General features: G+C 65.3%; 1 protein-coding gene across 1 annotated transcript; it reads left to right on the forward strand.

Moving 5' to 3' along the window:
• Window positions 1-4650: 4650 nt before the first annotated feature.
• LOC135324907 (AT-rich interactive domain-containing protein 3A-like) lies at window positions 4651-19169 on the forward strand. The gene is made up of 7 exons (XM_064501972.1): window positions 4651-4953; window positions 11157-11229; window positions 15031-15214; window positions 15510-15754; window positions 16154-16423; window positions 16827-16916; window positions 17706-19169. The coding sequence occupies exons 1-7, from the start codon at window positions 4666-4668 to the stop codon at window positions 17855-17857; spliced, it is 1302 nt and encodes a 433-aa protein (XP_064358042.1). The 5' UTR covers window positions 4651-4665; the 3' UTR covers window positions 17858-19169.
• Window positions 19170-20448: the final 1279 nt, after the last annotated feature.

Below are 20448 nucleotides of genomic sequence, written 5' to 3' on the forward strand. Positions count from 1 at the left end.
GGGCGCATGTCCAAGCTGACCCTGAGGAAGGGGCAGACTCAACGAGGGGGAAACGGACCTGAAGGGCAGAGCTGAGCCATTCTGGCTGGGCTGGACCCCAAACCTTCAGCCTGAGCCACCAAGTCTCCCCGTCTGCAGTGACTGCTCCCCTGTGGTGACGTAGCTGCCACCACCTTCTTCCTCTGCCTCCGCGGCTGATGCCGATGGCTGTGCCATGATGGTGTTGGTACCATCAGACAGGCCGCTGGTCCGCCACGGTGTCCCCACAGGGAGGGCAGCGAGGCAGTGTCCCCCCATGCTGGGACAAGGTGGGCCACGAGCGCGTGGACAACCAGATGTGGAGATGCACACGCGCGCCCCAAGCATGCACGTGGGCCGTCGCTTGTGCACGGGACTGGCTGCAAGGACCTCTGCGGAGCCGTGCACGTCCGTGCAGAAAGGGCACCAGCGGTAAGCGCAGGGTGTACGGGCAGGGTGTGCGTGCGCGTGTGCGTGGCCGGGTGTAGGCAGCCCGGTGGGGTGCCGGCACCCGGCCCCGCGGGTTTAGCGGGCGGCCGGTCGAGGAATATGAGTAATCCTGCGTCGGCGTGTGCAGGAAGGTGCTAACTCAGCAGCTCGTATCAATACCGCTCCACTTACAGCGAAGGCCGCGTAATGAAAATCCAATGGGCGCGGTGGTGGGAGTAAATAAGTATGCCATTAAAATGAGAAAATCAAAGCTCTGGACAGGTCTTTTCTCTTGCCCATTGATTTCTTTTATTACGGAAATATTGCTGCTAAATAACATTAGTGTGAACAATCTCAGCGGTGTTTTCCACAGCAGCCGTGTCAATAACCCCCTTGCGGGCGGGGGTATCCCAGCCCCTGGCCGGGCTGAGGGCTGCCAAAAAGCAGCCCTGCCCCTTGGGGCTGGCATTTGCAGCCTGTTACGGAGCAGTTAAATGTCCCCAGCAGACAGGGATCGGTCCCTTCCTCCCCTCTCCTCCTCCTTCAGAGCCATCCATGCCCTTACTCATGCTGGAGTGACCCATCTCCCCAAGGCTTGAGATCATTTGACTCAGGTTGGGAAACTGAGGGACAGGGTGGGGGACAACTCACCATGGTCACCCAGGGCTGCAGTCAGGGTGCCCCTTGCCCCCTTCGGAGAGGCAATGGGGGGCTGGATCCGGTGCCTGGGGGGGTAACAGCACCCTTGGGCAGGTGGCTCCTCTCATCCCACGCGTTGCTCATGCTCCACTGCTCGACAGGTCCCTTCATCCCAGCATGTCGCCCCAGCCAGCAGGGCTGTACCCAGAGCAACGCCCCCCAAATTGCCCCACTGCTCGACAGGTGTCCCCGAAGCTGCTGGGTGCTGCTCCAGTGGTGCCGAGCATGGCTCCGTTGTCCTGTGCCACCGCGGCTCCGGCGTGACTTCTCCTCACTCCAGAGCTCCTGCCGGGTCTTCGGGGACAGGAGCAGGGCCCATCCGGTTGCCCGCATGCGGATGCCCAGAACCCTCTGAGATGCCAACAGGGATGTCCCTGCAGGGCTGGTGGATGTGACCAGGACAGATCTGTAGACTTAGGTACCGGTACCTGGAGGCCAGGTGGGACTCCAGAGCACCTCAAAGGACACCAAACCCCCAAGGGGTGGCTGGAGGTGATCAAGGGCTCCAACTCGGTCCCCTTGCTGAAGGGCTGCTCAGGTCTCCTCCCAAACCAGCTCCAGCACCCTGGGCCCCAGAGCCCCATGCAGACAGATGCACATTGCTGCCCACCGAGCACCTTCCCCTGCGGCTCGCTCTATCTTGCCATCCTTGCGCATGCAGTGGGTATTGATCAGCCCCCAGGATCTATCTCCCGATTCCTCCTGCAGTATCTCTCTCTTTGGAGTATCTCTCCATCTGCTCCGCTGTCTGCCGTGCCCGTCTATACCTACAGTATCTATCCGCCGCTGCCTCCGCCGCAGCCGTCAATACCTGTTTGTCTGGGGGATCTCTCTTTCTCTCTAGCCGGGAGCGTCACCAGAGCCTGGCGGTGCAAAGAGGCTGCTGAGTGGGGACACGGCCTTCCTCGCTGCCTCGGGGGCCTGAGCACGGACACACCTCGTGACACGTGTGCAGAGCCCACCCAGAGCTGCTGCTGCCACCACAGAGGTTGGAAGGAGGAACCGAGCAGAAACCAGCCGGCGGCACCTTGCCCCCTCGCCCCAAGCGGGGGGAGCTCCCCGGACGCCTGGGTCCTCAGGGGCCACAGAGCAGCCCCATCGTCGCCATGGTGCCCGATGCGGGGCACATCAGGGCCAGCGGAGCACAAAATCCGCTGGGCAACGAGACACCGGGGGGAGAGGATGGGCCAGGGCGAGCTCTAGCTGCCCAGACCTGAAACGGGATGGCCGACAGCTGCTTTATCTCCTGTGCAAAGATAAACAGCGCCCGGGGGCCCTGCCGGCTCCGGAGCCGCCCTACTCTCCCAGCGGTTAGGGACGAGCCAGGGACGGGGACGGGGCGCATTTTCCAGACGAGCCTGCGCCGAGGAGCCAGGCTGCGGGGATGCTCCTGGCAGGGCAAAGCCCCACGTTTGCCATGGGACCTGGCACCCCCAGAGCGATGTACCAGTGGGGGTATGGGTGGCAGTGGGGCCAGGGTGCTGGGCGCTTGCCCCAGCTTGCGGCTCCACCCCACGTCCAGATGGGGCAAGTCCCACCCGATGCCTCAGTTTACCCAACTGTAAGCAGGGACACGGGGCAAGCTGGCGGTGCTGAGCCCCCCGTGATGGAGCGATGCGTGTCCTCATCCTGCCCACACAGAGAAGGGGCCGGGGCTCTGCAAGCCTGTTTGGGGGTCTAGGCCACGCCACGATGCAGTTGGGCTGCCCTGCAGAAAGAGGCAACCCCAGGGACCAGCGATAGGCTTCAGGACCAGGTTCAGGCCCCAGCTGGGCACCCCCTGAGTGTACGCGCATGCCCTGGGGTGGGTGCTAGTGCTGCTGGGGAGCCTGGAAGCACTGCCTGAGTCACCGCAGGGATGAACGGGTGCTGGAGGGAGAGGGGGCAACCACACGTGTGTGTGCACGCGTGTGCATGTGCACCTGTGTGTGTGCACGGGAAGGCATGCAAGTGTGTGCATACGTGTGTGTGCATGCCTGAATGTTTGCAACACGCATATATATGCGTGCACATGTAGGTATGCACACGCATGCCAGCCAGGCTAGTCTTGCTTGAAGAACAACGGAGCAAACGCAACAACAGCAGCAGAGACCTGGATGCTGGGGGCTCCCCCACTCTTGCAGGCAGCTCAGCACCCGCAGCTCGCCTGGAGCGCCCCTCGGCAGCCCGCACACAGCCGGGCATGCGGGTACCCCCACACGCCTGCCTGTGCACACACGGCACACGCTCACCTTGCCCCACGCAGGCCTCGCACACCCACAGGTAAACACACAAAATGCACACGCCCAGCTCCCGATGTGCACGTATGTGCACTTACTGCTGCTCCCCAGCAGTGCATACGGATACATGTGCACACACACGCAATGCACGCGCTCAGCCCCCTCCGGTAAGATGCATATATGCACAATTGCCTTTACACGTGTTTGCCCACCACGTATGCACATGCTCCACTCCCCCAGAGTGTGTGCACACACGCACCCACCCTTGAACACTGTGCCTGCGCACACAGGCGTGCAATGCACGCTGAGCTCCTCAGGCGTGCACACACGCAACCGCGTGTGCAGAGACAGCGTGCACACACACACACACACGCACACCTGCAGGCAGGTATCGTGCACACGCTATGCACATGCAGCTCTCCCCGTGCATGCATGCACACTCGCACACACACACTCACACACTCGCACACACACACACTCACACACACTCACACCCACGCTCCCCGCGCGGGGCGGCCCCGGGGGCTCCCGGGGCCGGGGCGCCCCCCCGGGGCCGCGAAGCCCGGCCCTCCCCGGATGACTCCCTTGCCGTGCGCTAGCAAATGGGAGCGGGGAGGGGTGTTTCTCGCCCGCCTGCCACTTGTTGCAAAAAAAAAAAAAAAAAAAAAAAGGAAGAAAGAGAGAAAGAAAGAAAAGAGGGGGGAAAAAAATCCCACCCACCCTCATCTGCTGCGGAATAAAAGAAATATCGGCGGCGGCGGCGCCATGTGAGCGGCGGGCCGGCACCGGGCGGAGCAGGCGGCCGTGCCCCGCGACGGCGGGGCGACCGCGGGCGGCGCCGTCGGAGCCGGCGGCACGGCGGAGACCCCCAGCCTGGCGGCCCGGGCGGCCCCGGTAAGGGGGGGCCGCGGCGCCGGTATCGCGGGGCCCGGCGGCACCGGGGCGGGGGCGCGACGGAGGTGCCGGTAGCGCGGGGTCCGCGGTGGGACGGGGTCCGCGGCGGGAGGGTCCCGGGAGGACGCGGTCCCCCGTGGGACGGAGGGTGAGGTCGGCGGTGGGGCTGGCAGGAGGACCCGGTTCCCGATGGGACCGAGGCGGGGGTCGCGGCGGAGGAGGGGGGGGTCCGCGGAAAACTTTGGGCAGAGCCCCCGGGGGAAGGAGAAGGGGGGGGTGCTTCCTCCCCTCCCTCCTCCTCCTCCTCCGCCCGCCCCGCGGCGGCTGAGGCCGTGCCCTGTGCCCGCAGCCGGCCGCCCCGCCGCGGGGGCCCGGGGCGGCGGGGGGGCTGCGCCTGGCGGCGGTGATGGAGAGCCTGCAGCGGCAGCAGGCGGCCCGCCTGGCCCGCGGCCCCGACGCCGCGCCCCGACGGCCCCCGACGGCGCCCGGCCCCGCGCCGCCACCGCCCGCCGCCGCCGCCGCCGCCGCCCGCCGCCGCCCGGGCCCCGGCCCGCGCCCGCCGCCCGCCGAGCCGCAGCAGCAGGACGAGGAGGAGGAGGAAGAGGAGGAGGAGGAGGAGGGGGAGGAAGGGGAGCCCCGCGACGCGCCGCCGCCCCAGCAGCACGAGTGGACCTACGAGGAGCAGTTCAAGCAGGTAGGAGGCACCCGCCGGCGCCCGGAGTCCCACCGCCCCCGAAATCTTGGCCCAAGCGAGCACCCCCCGCTGCACCCCGCCACCCGGCCCTGAGCCCCCCGCCGCCCCCAGCAGACACCCCCCGCTGCCCCCCCCATCGGCAGCCCCTTGCTCTGCACCCGCTGCCTCCGAAGCCCAGCCCCAGCCCACGCCTGTCCCCGGCACCCCAAATCTCATCCCGGGAAAGTAACCCCAAGTGCCCCCAACGAGCCCTGTCCCTGACCCCCATCCCACCCCACATAGGCACCTCTGGTGCCCCCCGCTGCCCCCCAACCATTTCCACCCCACCTTATGTGAGCACCTCCCCATGCCCCATCCCCATCCTGCAGCAGATGGGCACCTCCAGATGCCCCCCAGCTTCACCCACGCCCCCCTCCAGTGGGCACCTCCAAGGGACCCCCATCCCCAAGGCCTGTCCCACCCTGACCGGCGCCCGGGGGCAGGGGACAGCAGCAGGGCACGTGGGGCACTCGGCGTCGGGGAGCATCGCAGAGGCCACCCATCCCGAGGGGCACTTGCACAACACGGCACTCGTTTCGGGGGGGCTGGGTGGGCCGGGAACCGGCCGGGCGAGAACTGGCGGCGCTGGGCGCCCGCAACGCGCCAGGTATGCGCGCCGGCAGTGCTGGCCCCATGGCCATGCCCGCCAGCCCGCCCTTTGGACCGCTTCCCGCGGCGCGGCGCGCAGGCCGGAGGGCGCGCAGGAAAAGGTAGCCGGGCCAGTTCCCGGGGTCAGTGGCGAGGCGGGACACGGCTGCTCCCGGCTGGGCCCGGGAGAGGCTTGCGGTGAGAAAGCATCCGCGGCATTTCTCCTCCCGCCTCGCCAAGCCGGCCGGCGCCCTGCCTCGGTTTCCCCACCTGGGTGAGGGATCAGCGTCTGCCCCTGCGCAAAGCTCTTTGCTTCCTCCTGGGGAGGCACCTCCGCGCCAGGACCCGCTCCACGGCCCTGGCAGGTCGGGATGGAGCCGATCGGGGTCCAGTGGAGCTGCAAATGCATGTGGTGCTCAGCCCGGATCGGGCACCTGGGGCTGTGGGGGACACGTTGAGCCCTCTTCTGTGGCACCCTGGGGGTGCTGAGAGCCACCGAGACGGCATCTGGGGGGTCGCGCGTCCCACCAGCCCGCCCTGCACGGGGGCCACGGGGAGGGTGCGAGGCGGCAGGAGCACCCCTGCGTGCCGGCGTGGCTCCCAGGCTCGGTCATCGGAGAAGCAACCCCCCCCCCCCCCGGGGGACCCCGAGCTCTGGGGGGTGTGTGGGGGGCGAGCGTGCACGGCTGGGGTGAGCGTGCATGGGGGGGCATGCATGTATTGGGGTGAGTGCGCAAAGGGGGCTTGCTGAGGCCGTGCACGTGTGCCACGGCAGCTGCGGTGCACCGGCAGCACGCGGGGTGCGTCCATGCACGGGCAAGGAAGGGGGCTGCACAGGGGGTCGGCGGCGCCGGTGCCCTCTCCGTGCCGGGGCCGCGCTCCTCCGTGCCGTGCCGTTTCCGCCCCGGGAGCGCTAGCCCGTGTTGGGGAGGGAGGCGTGGGCGGCGAGTGGAGCGCGCCAGCCCCGGATGCCCTTTCCGCTCGGCCGCGGCAGGGGGGAAAGGGATGGAGGGGCCACGCGCTGCAGCCCACGGCCTTGGTGGGGGGGTCACTTTGCCCCCCCGGCACAAGCCCTGGGGCATGCCCCAAAAAAACCACATATCTACCAGGTTGCAATACAGACAGACCCCTGAACAAATCCCCCCGCTTCAGGGACAGGCAGCGCGGCAGCCACGGGCGCACGCCCCCGAGCCGGAGGCACCCCACACCTCAGTGTTCCCTGCTGTGAAATGGGCCCGGGGGCTGCTGGCCCCAAGGCCAGCACCGCGCGCAAACAGGCCCTCACCTTGCCCCGAGCCGGGTCAATGTTTGCGGCCGGCAGCTGTCCCGGGACCGCCGGCGCCCACCCCGCCGCCCGGAGCGGGGCTCGCGTGACCCGCCGGATCCGCCGCATTATCGGCGCTGATTAAACCCGCTGCTCTATAAAGCGCCGTTAAATATTAAGCACCGCCAACGGCCGGCGGCCCCGGCACCGGCCCGCGAGGCCTCCCGGGGATGCGGGCGCCGGCGGCGGTGCCCTTGGGAGTGGGTCCCGGCCCCCCTCCGAATGCAGCCGGCGCCTGGGCAGAGCTGTCCCATAACCATTAACTTAATGGGCTCCGGTGGCGCCGCTGCTGCTGACGGAGTCCGCGGGAGCTGTGCCGGGGTGCCGGGTGTTGCAGCAGCCCATCACCATGGCGGCCGGCTTCAGCAGCGCGCGGGAGGACGGGTAAACTGAGGCACCCGCCGGCGGCCCCGGGTGTCCCAGCTGCTTTTCTCTTCTGGGAAGGAGCTCGGAGGCACCGGGGCAAAGAGCATCGACTAAGCGGGCGGCGTGAGCAGTGGCCGGCTGGAAAAATTAGCAGCGGGGCTAATCAATGCGGTGCATATTAAGCGGCTTAAGGGACACACACACACACACACACACACACACACACACACACACACACACACGAGCCTGGGGGTGGCCCAGCAGGGCTGGTGATCGATGCGGCCCCTATTAAGCGGATTAAAGGGCCAGTCGCTGCTGGGAGCCCTGCGGGAAGGTGTCCGGGCCTCGGCGCCCACAGCCCTCCTGCCACCCCCCCCAGGGAGGACAGCATCACCGCCGCAGAGGAAAGGTGCCAGCGACGTCGTTTGCTGGCTTGCAGGAGGCAGTGGAGGCACGGGGGCTTTTCCATCCCTTTCGGAAACCGCCTTCGACCTGCTGACCTTTAACCTCCCGCCAGGACCCGTTATCCTGGCCTTTAAGGAATAAAGATGTTGCCGTGGCAACGGGATGAAGGGGAGGGAGCGGGGTCACCGGGGAGCGGTGGCATGTGGGCCCTGGTGCCCAGCGGCGGGTCGGGGGCTTGGACACGTCGTCACGGCGGGCACTGCCACTCCGGGGCCGCGTCTCAGTGCCGGCTGCGCGCCGGGGGTGCCACCGCTCGGGGGGCACCCGCGGCCGGTGAGGTGCGTGGTGTGGAGCGGGGCTGCGCGCCACCGGGCTATCGATCCCCAGGCTTGACAGTTTAATACTTCTGTTTATGGAGGAATATGGTTACATCGATGGCGTTAAATGAGTTACTAATTATATCAATACAAACACGATTAAAAGGGTCCTTGCTCATAGGTCACTGCAAGCAGGAGCTGCTGCTGGGGTTGCACAATTGCCCCCGGGGCAAGGCCTGCCGGGCTGCGCCGTGCGGGGTTGTGTGCATCCGTGTGGGGTCATGCACACCCGTGCAGGGTTGTGTGGACCAGTGCGGGGTCATGCACACCTGTGCGGGGTTGTGTGCACCAGCGTGGGGTCGTGCACACCTGTGCACTGGTGCGGGGTCATGCACACTCATGCGGGGTTGTGTGCACCAATGCAGGGTCGTGCACACCTGTGCGGGGTTGTGTGCACCTGTGCGGGGTTGTGTGCAGCAGTGCAAGGTCATGCACACCCATGCGGGGTCGTGTGCTCCTGTGGGGGGTCGTGTGTATGTGTACACGGTTGCGCGTGCTTGTGCAGGGTTGTTTGTGCTTGTGCAGGGTTGTGCAAGCCCGTATGGGGTTGTGCGTGCCCATGCAGGGCTCATGTGGCGTTGTGCACACCCATGAGGGGTTATATACACCTGTGCAGCGTCATGCATGCCTACGCGGGGTTGTGCACACCCCTGCCAGGTTGTGCATGCCCTTGTGGGGTTGTGCATGCTTGTGCAGGGCTGTGTGTGCCCACTTAGGGTTGTGCGTGCTCACACACAGCTGTGCTCACCCGTATGGGTTTGCGCACACCTCTGTGGGGTTGTGCATGCCTGTGTGGGGGAATGTGTGCCTGTGCAGGGTGGTGCACACTTGTGCAGGGTTGTGCAAGCCCGTATGGGGTTGTGCACGCTCGTGCGGGGTTGCACAGGCTCCTGCGGGGTTGTGCGTGCTCGTGCAGGGCTGCGTTCACCCATGAGGCGTTGCGTGCACCCGGGTGGGTGTACGTGAGCCCATGCGGGGCTGTGCGTGCCGGCGCAGCGCTGCGTGGGGTTGCGCACACCCGGGTGGGGTCAGGCACGCTTGTGCCAGGAGTTACGAGTGCCCACGGGGCACTGTGTGCCCCGGAGGTTATTAACGGGCCAGAAATATCCCCCGCTCCTGGTCTCCGCCAGCTGCCTGCCTGGAAGCCCCGGCCAGCCCCTGGGGACGTATCCTGCCTCGTCGGGGACCCAACCTGAGGTCCCGCCGCCTCCCGGAGCGGCGCGTCCCCCCAGGAGACAGGTTTTTCCAAGCGCGGCCGGCGCGGGCCCCCGCAGCTTCCCGACGCCGCTGTCTCCGCTTGACAGGCGCCCTTTGCTCCCTGTTTGATGTCATGTGTTTTGGCATCTGGGTGCCCCGCTGATAAAAGGTTAGAGGTTAATAAATGGTGGAGAAACAGATACCAGCGCTCGGAGGTCACACCTGTTTCTGGGGCTCGGGGAAGGGGAGGGGGATGCCGTTTTGGGGGGTTTGCTCCGCTGTCCCGGCCCCCGGCGGCAAAAAGGGCCTCGGGGGGGAGCCACAGGGTGAAATCAAGGCAGACCCCTCCGGGTGCTGCACCCAAGCCTGCCCTGGACTACAGCAGTCAGTGGGTCAGTGTGGGGCACGGGGGAGCAGGGCACGGTGAGGAGCTGGAGCGATGTGGGGCTGCAGGGGATGCTTAGCACCGTGGCATAGGGAAGGGGCAGGGAGCTGGCACCTGCAGATGGAGGGAGGGACGGGGATTTAGCGCTCTGGTTTTGCACCAGGTGGTCAGCACCCATGGGTTTGCTTAGGGACAGGCCGTTAGCACGCATGGACTGGGCCAGATGCAGGGAGTTAGTAGCCGTGGATTAGGTCAGGAACAGGCAGGTAGCACCCATGGGTAACATTAGGAACAGGTCATTAGCACCCGTGGACTAGGTGAGGTACAGGCTGTTAACACCCATGGGGAACATTAAGGACAGGCAGGTGGAACCCATGGATAACGTTAGGAACAGGTCATTAGCACCCATGGATTACGGGAAGAACAGGTCATTGGCACCCATGGGTAACATTAGAGACAGGCAGTTATCACCCATGGATAACATTAGGGATAGGCAGGTAGCACCCATGGATAACAAGGGACTGGTGGTTAGCATCCATGGAAGAGGGAGGTTTGCAGGAGGCAGGGTGCAAGGTGAGGCATTTGGGGCACCACCAGCAGCTCGTGTGGGCACCGCAGGTCTTGGTGTCCATGCTGAGGGTGGCCTGGGTGGTGGGATCACTGGGACATTGGAGCGAGCCCGGCCCCGCGCCGGGCTGCTGACACCTCTCCCAGCCCGGCTCCCTTTATCTGCTGGGTGAATGATGAGTTGTGCAGAGGGGGGGATGCGTCTATTGGTTTTTAACGGCCTTTCCCAGCACAATTGTTTTTTAAACGACTCTATTTTGCGCCTGACTTTGTTTTCCAGCTTGCATTTCTTTGTATATGTTTTGGAAATCCATTCTGGACTGCTGAGTTTTGTTTCTTTTCAATGGCTTTAAATTCTTGCCTGGCTCGCTGGGAGGAATTGGTGTCTATAGCGCCTTCGATTGGTGCTAATTTTTCCTTCATGTGCTCTGACTTTTACTGCTGGGCCATCGATCTGGCGGGTTCCAATTTGTCATGGTCACCGAGGGCCTGTGCTGGAATCAGGTGGCCCCGGGTGTTACGTGGCGCCCCTGGTTTCAGGAGGCCTGTTGTCTCCGCAGCTCCTTCCTTCGGCTGCAGGTGTAGGACCCCGGATCAGCCTGGGGGTTGTGTCCGTGGGTCCAGAGCTGAGGCCATCAAAAGTGCACAACCACATGTGGGTCTTTGCACTGTCGCGTGCACCGGAGTGGTGTGCGCATGAGCCACCGGGACGAGCGTGCAGCTGCATCGGCGCGCACAGCGGTGCACACACAGACTCATGCATGTCCGCAGATCCGTTCACACGCTTGGCATTGTCTTCCTCCCAGAAACACCGGCAGGGAAACTGAGGCACGCAAGCAGCCCCTTGGCCCTGAGGCTGCACAGCGGCGGCTCAGGTGGGACAGGGAGCCCCCTCGCCCCCGCGTGCGCGCTGGGACCTGCCGCCGGCGCTCACCCCCCTCTCTTCCGCCCCCAGCTATACGAACTGGACGAGGACCCAAAACGCAAGGAGTTCCTGGACGACCTCTTTGGCTTCATGCAGAAGAGAGGTAAAGGGGGGTGGCTCGGGGGGGGCACCCGCCCCATGGGGGGCTGCTGGCCGGAGGGGCTCCCGCGGGACCAACGCCCATCAGCAATGCTCGTTAGCGATGCCCGGCTGCGATGCCCGTCAGCAGCGCCCGCCGGGCGCCCAGGGGTTAAGGCCCCCGCCGGGCGGCCCGGCCGCATCGGAAATCTTTGCTATCGGCGCGGGGGGCCGAGCCGGCTCCCGGGGACTCGATAAATGCTTTAACCTTCGCCCTCCCCGGCTGGGCCTGCAACAATTAACAGTCGCCAAGCGCAGGCGTGTGGCCGGCCGTATTAATTAGAGCCTTTTGCCGGCGTGTGGATTAATGAACATGCCGCTCAATAGCCAGTAAACCCCAGGCAGAGGTTAATGCCGAGCTAATTAACGGGGGGAGGCCGGGGGGGGCTGGCTGTGTGTGGGGCGAGAGCTGTTGCCCCCCGAGCATTGCCCGTGTGGAGGATGTGGGGCAGCAGGGCCCAGGTTTGGGGCTGCCGGCTCCGGGGAGGAGGAGGTGGGAGCATTCATCAGCGTGTGGGGTGGCGAGATTCATGGGGCTGCTCCTCACCTTCGTTATCTCTCTCTCCAGAGCTAATTAACTCCCAGGCCGGTGGGGGCCAGGGCTAATTAAGTGAGTGCCTGGCAGCACCTGGGGGAGCCAGGGGCTACTCTTGCCCCCTCGGCCCTGCTGCTCTCCGGGGCTGGCCGGGGTTGGGGTCCCCCGCACGCCCCCTCGGAGCTGAGCCCTAGGGCATTGCGGGGGGACAGCAGGCAGAGGAATTTCGCTGTTTGCCTTCAAAGGTTTCATGGCCGCTTCCCAGAGCCCTGCTGCGGCTGCAGGCAGGCACACCTGGGCGGCCCCGCTGGTGCCCGCCTGGGGATTTTGGAGCCGAGGTGTGTGTGAGGGGCACCTGCCAGGCAGTGGTGACACACAGAAAGGGGACGGGAGTTCTGCGCAGCACGGACAGGACCTGGGGTCTGCTGTGGGGCCGTGCAGGCTGGCACGGGGTCCTTGGGGGTTGCACAGGGTCCTTAGGGGTGGCACAGGGTCATTGGAAGTGGCACAGTGTCCTCAAGGGTTGCAGAGGGTCCTCGGGGGTTGCAGAGGGTCCTCGGGGGTGGCACAGAGTTCTCAGGGGTTGCACAGGGTCGTTGGAGGTGGCAGAGGGTCATTGGGGGTCGCAGAGGGTCCTTAGGGATGGCAGAGGGTCATTGGAGGTAGCACAGGGTCCTTGACAGTGGCACAGGGTCCTCAGGGGTTGCAGAGGGTCCTTAGGGATGGCACAGGGTCATTGGGGGTTGCACAGGGTCCTCGGGGGTGGCGGGGGGCACGTGGGAAGTTGGTGGCCCCAGCGCTCCGGTGCACCAGTGGCCTGCGAATGCCCCCAGCAGCACGGGCACCCGGGGCGCATGGGCAGAGGCCCCGAGGGCTGCGGTCCCAGGCTGGCAGCAGGCCGGGGGGCTCGATGCCTCGGCAGCGAGTGCAAGCGAAGGGGGCCACACGTGCCCCTGCCGTCTGTCCGGGCGATTTGTCAGCAGGATGGAAAATCAGTGGGGCTGAGAAATGGGCTGGGGGTGGCCCCAGAGGCGCATCGGGGTGACACAGCCGTTGCCGAAAGGGGTCCGGGGTCGGGGGGAGCAGGGCTGAGATGGGGGACGGTGCCCGTTGGGGATGAAGGGGAGCAGCGTGGCCCTGCTCCCTGGGGCCGGGGGTCTGCACGGCTGCATCCCCCCACCCCACCGAGCCGAGGGCCCTGCCGATAACGCGGCGCCGTTAATCAATCGGGGAGCTAATTGCAGCGCCACAATGAACGCGCCGCCTCAATGGGCTTTTGTGCCGCGCGGCTGAGCCGGGGCCGGGGCCATCGCTCTGCGGCAGCCACGACAGGTCCCTTTGTCAGCGGGATGGGCACCGGCCGCCCCTGAGATTAATGGCAGAGCCCTTTTCATTAACCGCCCCCCTGGGGCCGGTGGTGGGGGGAGAGGAAAGGAGAAGTCCGGAGGCATCGATCTGGGCCGGCCACCGAGGATGAGGATTCGGGACGGGGGACAGTGCCATGTGAGCATCCAGGATCTGCGTGGGACTGTGCTTGCTGGTGTCCCCTCCCTGGGCTTGGGGACATCCTGCGGGCAAGGGGCAGCTGCCCCATCCCTCCTCTGGCAGGGCGGGAGGCTCTGGGCTGAGACCCCACAAACTCACCGGCAGCTGCCGGGGTGATGGGAAATCCTCGGATCGGGGTCCGGTGTTGACCCGCAGGGTCCAGCCGATGCCCTGAGCCCAGGGCAGAGGGAGTAGGGGTTTCTCTGCCTTTTTCTCGGGAGGAGAAACTCCTCTCCCCCCTTCCCGACCAGGACAAACAACACAGACCAAAAAAAAAAAAAAAAAAAAAAAAAAAAAAAAAAGGAAAAAGTTAAATGAACTCAGTAGAAGAATAAAAAGAGCTCATTTTTCAGGCTTACGCGAAGAAGCCGAGCCAATATCAGGGCCATAAATTAGGGATGCTGGAGGACGGCGGTGAGTGACGGCTTCGTTTGAGGGGGGAAGCGCAGCCCTGACAGCCTCCCCCGGCGAAATGGATGGCTTTCCGATACCGCCCGCTCCCCGCCGCCTGGGAGGGAGGATTAAATAGGGGACGCTCACCCCTCCTCGGCCCCACTGCAGACCTGGTGGCTGTGGGGATGGTGTTTGGCCACGGTGGTCTTGCAGAGCCCAGGGGTGCTGGGCATCCCTAGGGGGTGTGGGGGAGCCCCCATGTCCCCCTGCCCCAGGACAACCGGGGGGGATTTGGGCTCAGGTCTCTTGGTGGGGTGCACTGGAGGTGTTTGAGCAGTTGGGGCTGCTGGGGGAATCTGGGCGGGGGGGTCTCTCTGGGGATCCACGCGGAGGGTCCCTCTATGCAAGGCCCTGGGGGGGCTCTATGAGAGGGAATCTCCATTGGGGGCACTGAGAGAAGTTATAGGGGGAGCTCCTATATAAGGGTTTTGGGGGCATCCCTCTACGGAGGTGTCTGAGGGTGTTTATAGGGTGACTTCCTCCATAAAGTTTATGGGGGTCTGTTTTTATGGGGCTCTGAGGGGCATAAGAGGCAGCATCCTCTGAGAGATTTAGGGGGCGGATGCTCCATGGGGAGCTCTTAGTTCATTATGGAGGGAGATCTTCTCTGAGGGGCTCTGAGGGAAGGTCTTTCCCCTCCCACCATGCCTGTGCATCCCAGCTGGCAGCATGCCCGTCCCCCTGCCCCACCAACAGCTCCGTGGGGTCTCCGTCGATGGGACCTGGGTGCCAGCGTGACGGCTCACGGCACCCCAGTGGTCCCACCTGCGTGCGTGTTCACCCTGCCCTCTGCATGCGTGGGGAACGTGGTCTCCCCTCGGACATGCCAGGGAATGGCCAGCACCCGCAGCGAGAGGGGGACATAGCCTGAGGGCATCACCAGGGGATGCTGGCAGGACACGAGAGCCGGGGTGAGGAACCACCATCCCGGGGATCATTTAGGGCTGCCAGTGTCTAGCCAGCCAGCACTAAGAAAGGCTCTTAAGTAGCCAAACCCGGTCTTTACCCCATGTCTTGGGCAGGGTTTGCAGCCCAGGTTAAGCCGCACTCGTGCAGACAGCTCTGGGGCAGAGTGGGGCTGTGGGACACAGCACACAGCTGTGGCAGTGGGGACAAGGCTGCCGTCATCGCAGCATGGCTGGGCAAGGAGAGGCCATGTCCCCAGGAAGCAAGGGTCTCCATCACCGTGGCCTCACCCTGCATACCTTTCTTTCTCCCGTGTGCGGCTGGAAGGGACACCCGTGAACCGCATCCCCATCATGGCCAAGCAGGTGCTGGACCTGTACACGCTGTACCGGCTGGTGACGGACAAGGGGGGCCTGGTCGAAGTCATCAACAAGAAGATCTGGCGGGAGATCACCAAGGGCCTCAACCTACCTACCTCCATCACCAGCGCTGCCTTTACCCTCCGCACACAGTGAGCATCCAGGAGCGGGGTTTGCCCCATGCCAGCACCCAAGGGTGGCCCTTTCTACCCACACTACGAGCTGTGGGGCATCCTGCTGACTCGGGAGCCCCAGCCCTGCCCGCAGCACCCAACCAGGGCTCTGTTTGCACCCAGGTGCTGCATTACAGCTGGGGTGTCCCATAGGGAGATGGAGGGCTCTGCCCCTTCCCAACATGGGTGCCATCCCCATCCCGCTCCCTGCTCAGCCCAGGGGTGGCCGGGAGCTGCGTGGTGCTGGGTCTCATCCTGGCTCTCCCCCACGCAGATACATGAAGTACCTGTACCCCTACGAATGTGAGAAGCGGGCGCTCAGCTCTCCCGGGGAGCTCCAGGCTGCCATCGACAGCAACCGGCGAGAGGGGCGGAGGCAGACTTTTGGGACGGCGCTCTTCAACTACTCGCCCGCTGGCACCCCGACCCTGCTGAGCTCCCCCAAAATGCCCCTGCCGGCCCTCAGCATCTCCACGCACAGCTGCAGCCAGATCAGCCAAGTGCACACCGTTAAGAAAGGTGGGTGAGGGCCACGTCTGCCCCACACCGGCCATCTCCTCAGCACTGGGCATCTCTCCCAGGGATGGGCACCACTCTGACAGCAGGAATATCTCCCCAGCTGCTCTTGCCCTGTTTACAGGGAAAAGAGGAGCAATTTGGGTCATTTGTTCTCCTTGGGACTGAACAAGCTTTATTTTTTCCTGCCTTACCCAGCTCTGGAGGGGAACAAAACCCCGATGCTCCCGGTGGTGCCCCCTCTCTGTGCCCGCCTTGCCCACTGGTGCTCAACAGAGCAGGCAGCCAGCGGGCCGAGACCTGGCTGCCTGCCCGGCTGGGGATGGCGAGATGGGCGCTGTCTCCAGCTCTCCGCCGTCCCCAAGGCGAGTGGTACCTGCTGAGCCCCCCCCATCGTTGCAGAAGACAGTGTGCTGTCGGCGGCAGTGCCCGGCCGCATCGCCATCCCCGTGGGACTGGCCGGCCACCACCTTGCAGCGGCCCAGGCGGCAGCTGCGTCGCAGGCGGCGGTGCTGGAGCAGCTGCGGGAGAAGCTGGAGACGGGGGAGCCTCCGGAGAAGAAAGTGGCCCTGACAGCGGAGGAGCAGCAGCGGCTCATGCAGCACGCGCTGCAGCACAACCTCCTGGCCATGGCCTCCCAGTTCCCCATGAACATCAAGATCTCCAACCGAGGTAGCGAGCATGGTGGGCATGACCTGCCGTGGGGACACTCCGGGTGCAGAGCCTGGAGGGAGCAGCCAAACAGCCTCGGGGCCCCGGGGCAAGCTCAGGGATGGGTGCACACCGCGGGAGGCGCAGCCCAGCACGGGGAGGCCAGGACGCAACTCCCCAGCCTCTGGCAGCCATCCCCTGGCACCGAGCGCTGTGGTCACCCCAGGAGGGAATTGCCACGGCCCCGTGATTCTCCCAACCCTCAGACAGCCCAGCCATGGCCAGTGCCCCAGCCGGAGATGAGCAGGTATCTGCCAGGCCTGGAGAGCCGAGCTGCCTGGAGAAGACGGGGCCCCATTTCTCTCTCCGGTAGGTTCTTGTTTCTGTTTCTCTTAATGCTCATATTGGTATTTCCTCTCCCCAGATGACAGACAGGAGACTGCATTGAACCTGTCCACCAACGGCATTAGCAGTATCAACATGTCAATAGAAATAAATGGAGTTGTCTACACAGGTAAATAGAAGGGCCGCTTGGCCTGTGTAATTGCGGCCGGGAAATCCAATAACTTATAGCCACTGCCTGGCCAGCAAGTCCTTCCTTCAATCTGATGTCTTTACTATAAAATCCATTGTAATGAAGTGGCAGGGCCTGGGGAGAGGGGGCAGGTGAAGGAGGGGGACAGCAAGGCTGGAAATTGTGCCCCAGGAGGGGCCAGCAACAAAGGGCCAAGGCGGGGTGGATGGATGGGTGGACTCAGGCTGAAAGGTTCAAAAAGGCCCCTGGGCACCTACCCCAAGAGCCCAGCGGCCCCGGGCTGGGACAGCCATGAGGAGCCTGAAGGGTGCCCAAGGAGGATGCTCCAACGCCTGCCCCACTGCTACCCCACTGAGGGGCCCGGGAGGCCCACATGAGCCAGGCAGGGACCACCGCCAGGCACGGCGCAGCGTGGGCATGGGGGCCCCGCATTGGCTAAGCAGGTCACCCTGTGCCCCCCAGCACTCTGCCTGCCCTGCTGAGACACCCCTAATTAAAATAGAAGGTTTTTCCATCAGCAAATAAATATTTAACGAGCTGGAAATGTCAGGCCTAAGAAACATGTGGGCCTGCCAGCCAAATCATCCCAGGCCACCCCGGGGGCTGTCCCACATGGGCAAGGGCATCCCGGGGAGCCTGGATAGGGGCATCACGGGGACAGAAACCCACGGAGGGGAAGGGACAGGGCCTGGGGGTGCAGAATCCCAATCCTGCCTGCATTAGCAGGCAGCCCCGGGTTGCCCTAACACCGTTTCTCTCCCTCCCCAGGCATCCTCTTTGCTCGCCGGCCCGCAGCCCCCTCAGCGCCCAGCGGCCCAGGCGGAGGGAGTGCCCAGAGCCAGCCGAGCCCCATGCCCGCCCCCAATCCTCTGATCCCGGCCCCCTCGCACAGCCACACTCCCGCCAGCGCCTTGCCATAGCGGTGATGCCCCCCAAGCAGCTGGGAGGCCCCGGGGCTGTGCCAGCCCACAGGAAGCCCCCACGCACGGACACCGTGGGCGCCCCAGCCCCAGAGGCAAGCCAGTCTGGTCTGCCCTCTGCCTGGAGGGCACGGGGGGCTGTGCCCTTGGCCATGGGGCCAAGCTAGTCCCAGCAGGGGCTGGTTTGGGGCAGGGCTGTGCCCGCTGGGATCTGGTTGTGGGGCTGGTCCTGGCTGCTCCTGTTCTCCCTGGACGTGACCTTGTGAGGCAGCTGGTGGGGTACGAGGGGACCCACCTGGGCCACCAAGGCGGGATGGGGGACCCAAGGGTGCCTCTGGCTGCAATACTGCACCGCGCTTCGATGCAAGGCTGTGAGCACCCACGGGAGCCCTCTTGCACCGCACATGCCACCTTTCCCCATAGGCGCCCTCCTGCACAGGCACCTTCTCTGCCCGGGTGACTCCCAGTCCAGCTCCCGCTCGTCCTGCTGGCCTGGTGCACCTCAGAGCCCCAAAACTGCGTCCCCTGCACACCGCCTCCCCTGCAGACACCCTTGCTGTGCACACACACCGCTTCTCCTGCTGCACCCATTAGGCACGGCCTCGATGCACACACAAGCGCTGCACCCGCTGTACGCGTCCCCTCCACACTGCACCCGCTCTGCACGTGCTCAGCGCACACGCTGCATCACCCCGTGCACCCCGCACGCCTCCCTCCAGCCCTGCCCGAGCTCACTGTCCCCGCGCCCTTCACCCTTGTCGCGCCCATGCGCTGTGCCCCCTATGGTCCCCCCGATCCCTGCTGGCCCCCCAGCCCCAGGGTGGTGGTGGTGTCCCCACAGTGGGGACAGCTCGGGCCCCAACACCCCAGCTCGGCCTTGCTCCAGGCATGGGGCTGTGCTGGGGGAACCTCACAGGTCACCGGGGGGCAGATACTGGGGAAACTGGTGAGACTGGTGGAGGCGGAGCCGCAAGTGCATGGCGTGGCATGGGGCTTAATGTCCAGGGCAGGAGCTTTATGCACTGGGAGTTTATCGGGTGCAGGACTGGAAGGCAGCGGCACGGAGGTGCACGTTGCAGGGCAGTGAGGCCCAGGGGTGCCCCCACCAAAGACCGCCCGGACGCCAGCGCCGTGTCGGGCACGCCAAACTACCTCGTTGGGGCGGGCGGGCGCCTCCTGCCATTTGCTCGCACCCTTGGGTGCCAAAGCAGGCCAAGCGCGGGGCAACGCTCACCTCTACCTCAGCGTGCGGTGGGCCGGGCTGCTGCTCGGGCAACGCGGCTCTGTGTATCTATTAAAGAAAGTGAACTGATGAACCGAACCGGTGTGTGGGGTGATATCCGCAACACGGTGCCAGCTGCCCCGCTCCGGTGCCCACGCTGGCTGTGGGGTGCAGCCAGTGCCCTCGGGTGGGGCCAGCCAAACCGTGGGGCTGCCCAGCCCCACAAGCTGCCACATGCTCACGTTCACACGCACAAACTTACCGGCATGCACAGTCACTCGAGCACAGAGCAGGGCACCCTGGGGACAGAGCAGGGCACCCTGGGGACAGACAGACCGACCCTGTGGGGACGGACAGACCCGACACCCCGGGGACAGACAGACCCGACCCCTGGGCACAGACCCCCGGGCCCAGCGCCCCCCGTGCGGGGGGGATGGCGCTGTCCAGGGTGCTGCAGCGCCCTCGCCGCCCGGGCGGGGCCCAGTGACGGGGACCCAGGCGTCCGGGTTGGGGGGTGGGGGGGGCAGGAGGGTGCAAGTGTGGGGTGTGGGGGTGTGTAACTGTGCACCGGACTGCAGGGGGGGGTCCCGGCGTGTGTGTGCGTGTGTGCGAGGCTGCAAGAGGGAGCCAGTGTGATGTGTGCATGTATGAGGCTGCAAGAGCATGTACTAGGCTGCAAGAGCGTTCCCACGTGTGTGTGTGTGAATGTGAGTGTGAGTGTTAGTGTGAGTGTGCACCAGGCTGCAAGGGGGCCCGAGGGCGTTTGTGCCAGGCCCTGGGTGCCAGCATGGGGCTGCGCGGTGCCCCTGCGTGCTGGCCCCTCCACGGGCAGCGCTCCCACGGCCCCCCCTGCACAGCTTGGCAGGGCAAGCGGGGGGGCCAGAGCGGGATCAATCTGGCCGTAATTGGGGTCTCGTGTCCCCTGTCACTGCCAGGCAGCGCTGGCTGCGGCTCATTGAGCACCGAGGGCCCCAGGGGGCCAGGAGGGCGCATGCGGCCCACGGCCCCCCTCATTAGGCAGCTCAAGGGGCGACATGCGAGGCGGTGCTCCCCGGGGGGCTTGGGGACACGGCTGCTGTCACCTGAGTAACCAGCCCCGATCGATGCCCGCTTCCCGCATCCCGCAGGGCCTGTAATTGAGCAGGAAGGAGGAGCCGCAGGGCGAGGCGCTGTGGGGGACGATCCGGCCCAGCCGGAGGAGCGCTGGATCCGGGCTTCAGCACCGGGCGGTGGGCAGGGGGGCACGGCATGGGTGTGGGCCTCCCCCACCCTGGGGACAGGATCGGAGCCCCCCTCTCCAACCCAAGAGCATGCACACGTGTGTGTGTGTGTGTGTGTGTGTGTGTGTGTGTACGCACATGTGAAGGCC

The sequence above is a fragment of the Dromaius novaehollandiae genome, chromosome Z (genome assembly GCF_036370855.1).
Source record: "Dromaius novaehollandiae isolate bDroNov1 chromosome Z, bDroNov1.hap1, whole genome shotgun sequence".
Lineage (NCBI taxonomy): Eukaryota > Metazoa > Chordata > Aves > Casuariiformes > Dromaiidae > Dromaius > Dromaius novaehollandiae.